This window comes from Chiloscyllium plagiosum, chromosome 1 (genome assembly GCF_004010195.1).
Source record: "Chiloscyllium plagiosum isolate BGI_BamShark_2017 chromosome 1, ASM401019v2, whole genome shotgun sequence".
NCBI lineage: Eukaryota > Metazoa > Chordata > Chondrichthyes > Orectolobiformes > Hemiscylliidae > Chiloscyllium > Chiloscyllium plagiosum.
This window is the reverse complement of record NC_057710.1, coordinates 129,190,514-129,198,450: the sequence shown is the minus strand read 5'-3', so window position 1 is coordinate 129,198,450 and position 7,937 is coordinate 129,190,514. Positions and strand designations below refer to the sequence as shown.

Here is a 7,937-nt window from a genome sequence, read left to right as displayed (position 1 = left end):
CCAAGACATCAGACATGGTTTCAGCAGAAACCAAAATATATAGAATTTCTTGGCTCGTGCTGTGCAATATTGTGAGTAATTGTTAATTTCAAATGAAAAGCAACTTTTTTTGTCATGAAATGAAGATCAAACGTAGTGATAATCGACACGTGAATTAATATCAGCAGGAAAAAGCAAAACAAATTCGATTCCACCCTCAGATGACTATCTGTGTGGGGTTTGTACATTCTCCCCATGTCTGTGTGGGTTTCCTCAGGTGCTCTGGTTTCCTCCCACAGTCCAATGACATGCAGGTCAGGCGGATCGGCTAAACTGCCTGTAGGGTTACAGTTATAGGGTAAGGAAGTGGTTCTGGGTGGGATGCTCTTCAGAGCGTCGATGAGCAGAATGGCCTGCTTTCATGCTGTAGGCTGTCTCTGATTCTATGAAATGAAAGAAACTATTTAAATCGTTATTGTGAGCAGAATAGGGGAAATGTTTTCCCTATAGACTTTATGTATATTGTGGGAAGCATTTGTAATTGTGTTACATTGAACATTTTGTACAATGATAATAAACAATCATGACATTTTAGCAATATATAAAACTTTTATTTCTTGTTGAAAAATAACAAGGTTCACTTCAACCTGTACAATTTAATGCTGCACCTCCTAATTAGCTGAATTAATAAGGGTGTATTCATTGACATCTTTCAAACTTTAGAGAGATGTGAGATGATAACTTCTGTTTTTGTTTTTTCAGACTTATGCACTTCAACCTGTACAATTTAATGCTGCACCTCCTAATTAGCTGAATTAATAAGGGTGTATTCATTGACATCTGTCAAACTTTAGAGAGATGTGAGATGACAACTTCTGTTTTTGTTTTGTCAGACTTATGGGCCAGACAGTTAGTGAAATTACTTTGGGCAGATATCCGTCAGTCCAGGGTTGTGACACTAGCACATTTAACAATTCATTGTTATGATGCTGTCACAATAACAGGTATTTATTCCTTTTTGAAAAATCTCTTGGCATCAACTCCTTCATATGAATAAGCCTGTAAGAGATTTTATAAATGTTATTACACTGGTATTAAATCTGAGGTAATATATCACAACAGTAAAGACAGGCTTGTTGAACTGTTCTGTGATGACATTAATACTGGGATAAGATGTTTTTGTTAAAAATGTTCTATTTCAAGTTACAGAGTGCTTTGTTTTAAATATGCTTCAATATTCACTATTTGAAAGTCCCTGAGGAAAGGGAATCGATCATGCTGTCACGTGTGCTGCTGAGCAATGTCTCTGTTAACCCTAAACTATACCTCATGGATGAGAATCACACTCCATTATCAAAATATCCAAATGGTACTGAGGAGGAAAATCACTAGAGGCAGGTGTAGAGAAACTTAACAGGTAAAAATTCTCAGTCCATCCTCTCCATCTTCAGGTTACAATAGTATTGTGACAGTATTTCTTAAGCCTTACCTTAAGTTGGTTGATTTCGTACATCTTCCAAGCCAGTTTTCTGATTAGCACTTGAGTTAAAGGTTTGGGTTGGCATAATGACGCTCAATTGGCTCTCTGGCCTTAGGCACATAACCTAGGTGGCACTTTAATGCAGTAATGAGGGGAGTGTTGCACTGTTGGAGCTCTATCATGTAAACTGGAAATGGCAAAGAGGGCGTAAGATCCCCAAGAAGTATTGCTGCTTAAGATGTGTTGCCTAATGTTTAGTCCTCAACCAGCTTCAGTAAAAATGACCGTTATATGCCCAATATTTGTTTGCTCTTTGAGATACATTTGTCTGAAATTGACTCTTGAGGTTTTTGAACAAAACAGTTAATACACCATTGTAATGAAGTGCTTTTGGGTGTTCTGAAGATGCACTATGCACATACAAGTTCTTTACGTAGACCTTAAAAAGATATTTGCAAAAATTCAAAGAATTCAGGAAATACTAAAAAAACCTAAAGTTAATTACAATTCCTCTTACTAGCATTTTTAAACAAACTGTACTTTAAGATATTATTTATGAGTAACTGACACCCAGCAGTGAATTTACCTGTACAAGCTCATCTCCAACAATTTCCCTTGTTGTCAGTAGCTCCTTGTTGTTGTCTTTTCTGGTGAACTTTCCAACAAGCTTGTTTCCCTCACAAACCCATGAACCCTTGAGCAAAGAATTACGTTCTGTTAGTCCCAAAATGAACACAATTTTGAAGGGATAAAGCTCATAAAATTGTTGTAGGAATGCACAGAACATAAGCAATGTAGTTAAACAAGGAACAAACACAAATAACTTTAGTTACTCTCTCAACTCTTCCCAAAAACATTTATTGATTGCACAGATTATTTAATTAAACTGTACACGGGCAATAAACACTCTTTCTGATTCTTACATTCACTTCTGTTCCATCTGCCAGTACATAGTCGAATGCTACTCCCAAAGTGAACTCAATTTCTTTTGTTCGGAAGGTACTGGACTCTTTGATAGTAAACTTATCTCCATCTTGGTGAATTGTAAGTTTCAGGTTATCATGGCTGGCAAGCTTTCTTTTCATAACATTTACTCCTGGGGGTTAAAATGAGGATTGTTACATTATTAAATTGAAATAGAATCCCAAGCTATTTTTAAATACAAGCTGTAGAATTTTCTTTCTGCTTTGCAATCATGAAGATGTACATTACAAATAATTCAAATTAGGGAAAGGGGTATAGCATGCCTTGTGAATCATAAAGAAAAACAAATTGATTTGGAATTTAAAAAAAACTTTTAGTGCCAACTTGCAGAAGAAAGTTTTTACAGTAATTGTAATAAAATGTTACATCATGCATTCAGTGTTCATTATTCAAGTTTAATCAGTTACAGCAGAAAGTAATCAATTTGGGTGTAAATTGTTTTCTCACAAATTGTCTTTGTGTACAACTAATGACTAAGCGGAATTGCCAATAATTTGTGTTTGGCACTATTAAGCTCCTCAAAATTTAAGATTGTTCTGTATTTGCAATGGCTAGCCTAGATTTTCCCTCTTGTTGCAAAAGTATTTTACTAGCATGAGAAAATAGTTTATTTACGAGTTTATTAGTTCTTTAATAGTGCATAATTTCTAAAAGCAGAATAAAATACAGGAACCTCTTAATGCCAAAATTCTATAGACACTTTTATCTACTCTTACTGACGAGACAGTGTTTTTCTATTCCAGTGATATTTTCAGAAGTGAAAATTGTTTTGAAAATTGCTTGCATGAATATTTTTGTTTGTACAAATTTACAGTTATGAATTAGTTGAATGTCTATTATCATACTCACCCATCTGTTCCATAAACTTGTCATAGTTGTCATTTCTTTCAGCCTTCCAGGTACCGTTGAATGCCATATTTTAATGAGAGTGGGCTCCCCTAAACTGCCAGTGTAGAATCTCTCCTCCAGTTTCAGCTTTTAAAGCTTACAGGTTAGTCACAGCTAGGGTTTTATCAGTATGATTGTGATGTGGCTGGGTAAAGTTCAATTACTTCACGTGACTTCTACCAAGGACATTATAATGGAATATTATGTAAGCACGTTAAAAGTTTAAGGGGTGGGACTTGATAAATTTGGCAGATAGTTCTAACCAAAAAAAACCCACAATATTCCAGTTTGTCATTCTTCAGAATTATTGGCATGTTTCTTTGTAAAAAAAGGGCAGTGTATCTTATTTACTAAGTAGCTTAAAGAACTTAAAGAAATCTGATATCATTCTCAACTGGTGGGTTGCCATGATGTATAATATAGTTCCCTGTACTGGAAAATAAAATGTATTTACTTCATTTTCTCTTAGTGGTTTCATTCACTCTCCCACTCCCCCTTTGGCCTCCCAATTTTTGCCTCAATTCCAGAAAAAATGGAGGCTAGCTCCCAGTACAGAACACCACATGCCACACTGTCAATACAGGGGGTCCCAATTGACTCATGCCCACTCCTAGTACAGTCCTCCACACCCTGAAACCATCCTCATTCCTGCTCCTAATGCAGGCCTTTCTCTGACCCCATTTTCACTCCTCGCCTTTCTCCTGCTTTGGCCAGAGCACCAGTCTCCACCTCACCTTCCTGGATACCTTGAGGCAGACCCCCATGCTGATGGTGATGTTGCTGCACATGGAACACAGTGAATGTGCTTCCTGCTGCCTGTCTTATTACAGGCAGGTAATGTCATTGGTCACAACTGTACTTGTACAGTGGCCATATTGCAATGTGGATTATCACAATATTTAAAAAGATATACGCTTGCAATCAGTGAGGGAGTAGCGGGAGTAGATTATGCACTGCACTTTTTAAAATCAGATATTATGAGCTGCTTATCTCTATCTACTATCAATGTGAGATACAAAGATTGTTGTCTTATTACTGTGTTTTGCAATTTAAGTTTATAGGAATAAATGCCTAACTATTATGAAAGTGAAGTGACATGCAAATATATAAGTTAAATTGGATCATTCTATATATTGGCAAAATGTGGAGCAATTGTGTGGCTTAATTAGTTATTATTGTTAGTATAGTTTCTAAAGTTTTGATTCTGTCATTCACAGCCTTCCAAATTAAACTTTTTCTTTTCACTGTCTCAACAGTTATAAATATCTCAATACTTCTGTTTAAATAACTCATGAAGATATTACCCTGCTATTATCACAAAGAATGATTTCAAGACTTAAATATTTGACATGTTAAAGTATTAAATGTAAATAATACTCTTAAGACATTAATTCAAAAATATGGTGTGCTGGGCAGGTTAAATCTACATTGTCACTAATATATCAGGATTGTACATGGCAGAAACTTTATCCATCCTGGTGCATGCATTTGGTTTAGTTGTGCTTTATGTACTTATTGGTTATTACGTATTTTATCCAAGCCATTGATAATTAATAATGAAACATAATTTGTGCAAAAAGTGGACTATTTTAATTGGATTATTCAGAAATCTTCCATTTCCCGGATCTGTTCTTATACCAGCAAGTCGGTTATATAAAGCAGGTCCATGCCTTGGGAGCTGAGTTGAAACTTAAGTCTCGCATGAGTTGGGTGGATGGATTTAGTATGATGAATAAATGCATAAATTACCACTCCTTGACCTACATGTTGGAAAAAAAGGTATGTAATGGTACATTGTGAAGAATGTCCCACCTGCTGAGTTTCTCCAGCACATTGTTTTTAATTTCAGTTTTCCAGCATCTGCAGTATTTTATTTTTATTTGAGGGAAAATGTGTGTGGGTGCTCAATATTACCGGTTGAAAAATTAATCTTCGCTGATTCTTAAACAGTTTCGTAAGATTAAAATGGAAATGTATTTTGGAACTTGTGATCGTTTTTGTTCAGAGCCTTTAAACTTAGAATAATGCCTCTATGCTTTGGAGTTATTCTTCCCTGCTACATTATGGAGCTAATAGCTGAAAGAAGGGAACTGAAGATATACAGTAAATTATTGTAGACATCTTGCCAAAGTGGATATAATTGCAAAGCTTTCAGAACAAAGTAATATTTGTGCAGATGAATTAACTTCTACAAATTGTTAATTAATATCAATTATTTTCATGAGCAGGATCGATGGGTGGTCAGTCTTTCAGCTATGTTGGAAATTAATTATTGTTATAGTGGCATATTACTTCCAGCCTCTGCTTTCCCAATGACGTCTATATAAAGGGCATCTTATCTAGCATCTGCCAAGCAGATCTTATTCCATATCAAGTTTTGACTCACAGTTCTCCAGTTCATTAAACTCATTTATTTTGCCAATCTCTGATAAGCTTCTCTTTACCCTAACTCTGAAACTTTTTTTCAGACAAGTTTAGACTGTGCATTATTCCTCCTCCTTTCGCATCAGCATTGATTAATAATAGCATCAGCCATCAAAGCCTCAAACTTTCATTTTCTATTCCTAAACACCTATCCTATTTTGCCAATACTTCCAAACTTTTCCGCAAAGATTAACAAGTTTGACCATACCGTCTGTCTCTACCTTGACCCTTTCTTGCTCTGCTTCATTGGTGTCTGTTTCCTTTTTTCATTTCCCCTCCATCTAACAATTAAACACATCGGGTTTCATTGTATTTATTACACAATATAGGTTATTGTTAAAGACACTATCTAAGTTAACAGTGTTATAAGTTAGTACACAAGGCCCAGATAATTAACTTGCTGTTCATCTTCTATTTCTTCCTTGCTAGTTTTCTCTGGTTAAACATTGGAGTTCTGTGACCACCTTGATCGTTAACATTTAATCAGATGCCAAAATTAGTTTATGCAGTGTGTATATTTAGAATTACGCAAATGAAGCTGATATACAGGTTTATATGTGTAAGGCTATCACACATCTTTTAGGAGAAAGTGAGGACTGCAGATGCTGGAGATCAGAGCTGAAAATATGTTGCTGGAAAAGCGCATCTTTTCAAACTTGTGGGGTTCACTATCACTGTACGTGATGCATGGGGCAATTAGCTCAGATACTTGCAAAAGGGAAACAGGTGGAGTTATTGAGACTAAAGGGAATAGAGAGATCTAATGAAAGGCTGGGCTGATATAGCTGGAATGTAAGAACACTCATTTATTACAAGCACCATCAGAGACAAGTTGGGCTGGATAGATTGATTCTGTTTTGTACATTCTGTTAATTCTATGTAATTTTAACATTGAATACAAACATTTTCATTAGACCACTGGCAGGGAGAGTGCAAATGAGTAGAGAGTAAGTGAAGACTGAAAGAAGTAAAAATATAGGGATGGATAATCCAGAAGTGGCAAAGGTTGAATGCACAATTCTGTGGCTTTGAAACTGCCCTATTTTTGAACTCACCCAGTGGTTTACCTTCGATATCAATCAGGTTATGATTTGGTAGTGTTAAGTGCTGAAGGAAAGAGGCATCCTTTACCAATGCTAGAATCAGGTAGTAGACCACTGCATACACGTGAACTGGCCTAGCGCCTGGCTTGAGCTCCACTATTGGTTTGGGCTCAGGTAACCAGACCCAAAACTAACAAGATGTCTTGTTGACTTACCTGGATGTAACTGGGAGGAAGACTCCTGTTCAGAGCTGACATTTGAAGGATGAATCACCATCTTAATACAGTCAAAACAAAAGAGATTGGAGTAAAGAGAGAAAAATAGACAGAAAGGTAGATAGCAAGATATCTTAGAAACCCACATGATTCTAATTAAGAGAGGCATACACTATGTTAACCTCATGGTCTCTTTAATGTGTCACTGGATTGCTGTCAACTGCATCTGGATCACCTTCTCACTAGATTTCACTTAGTATGAACACCACAACAACCTTCCCTCTCAAACTGGTATTAAATAGCAAAGCTCAATGTTCCCACAGATCATAATTCATACAGAAGCCTGTCAAATTCCTAACACTTTTTTGTTAATATTTACGTATGGGACTTGATTGATGCCAACTGGGTCAGCATTTATCGTCCATCTCTAATTACTCTTCAGAAGGTGTTGGTGAGCTGTGTTCTTGAACCACTGCAATCCATTTAGTGTAAGTTGATCTACAATGCCATTAGGGAGGGAGTTCCATGATTTTGACCCAGCAACAGTGAAGGAATGGTGATACATTTCCAAGTTAGGATGATGAGTGATGTAAAGGGGAACTTGCTGGTGGCATTCCCATGTATGTGCTACCCTTGTCCTTCTAGATGGAAGTGGTCATGTGTTTGGAAAATATTGAACTTGTGCATTTTGTAAATGTTACACATTACTTCTACTGAGTATTAGTGATGGTGGGAGTGGATCGTTTTAGATGTAGTGCTAGTTAAGTGGGCTGGTTTGTGGAAGAGAGCTTCTTCAAGGAAGGCATCCTTGCAAGAGGATTCGCAGTAGGTTAAAATCTTCTAGGAGAAAGTGAGGACTGCAGATGCTGGAGATCAGAGCTGAAAATGTGTTGCTGGAAAAGCGCAGCAGGTCAGGCTGAAGAA

The 7,937-nt window shown here is 36.6% G+C and overlaps 1 protein-coding gene across 1 annotated transcript; it reads right to left on the bottom strand.

Moving 5' to 3' along the window:
• Positions 1 to 573: 573 nt before the first annotated feature.
• fabp2 (fatty acid binding protein 2, intestinal) lies at positions 574 to 3,448 on the bottom strand. The gene is made up of 5 exons (XM_043696673.1): positions 3,293 to 3,448; positions 2,383 to 2,555; positions 2,046 to 2,153; positions 758 to 1,038; positions 574 to 626 (listed from the first exon to the last, which is right to left on the bottom strand). Exons 1-4 carry the CDS (start codon positions 3,357 to 3,359, stop codon positions 988 to 990), a joined length of 399 nt encoding a protein of 132 aa, XP_043552608.1. The 5' UTR covers positions 3,360 to 3,448; the 3' UTR covers positions 574 to 626; positions 758 to 987.
• Between the last annotated feature and the right edge of the window lie 4,489 nt (positions 3,449 to 7,937).

What these genes read in the sequence shown, in the direction of transcription:
- fabp2 (XM_043696673.1), bottom strand. Translation starts at nt 3,359, where the DNA reads ATGGCATTCAACGGTACCTGGAAGGCTGAAAGAAATGACAACTATGAC. An exon ending in CAAGTTTATGGAACAGATGG is followed by an intron (nt 2,556 to 3,292) that starts GTGAGTATGATA and finishes TTTAACCCCCAG; the next exon opens with GAGTAAATGTTATGAAAAGA. An exon ending in TTGGAGATGAGCTTGTACAG is followed by an intron (nt 1,039 to 2,045) that starts GTAAATTCACTG and finishes AATCTCTTACAG; the next exon opens with GCTTATTCATATGAAGGAGT.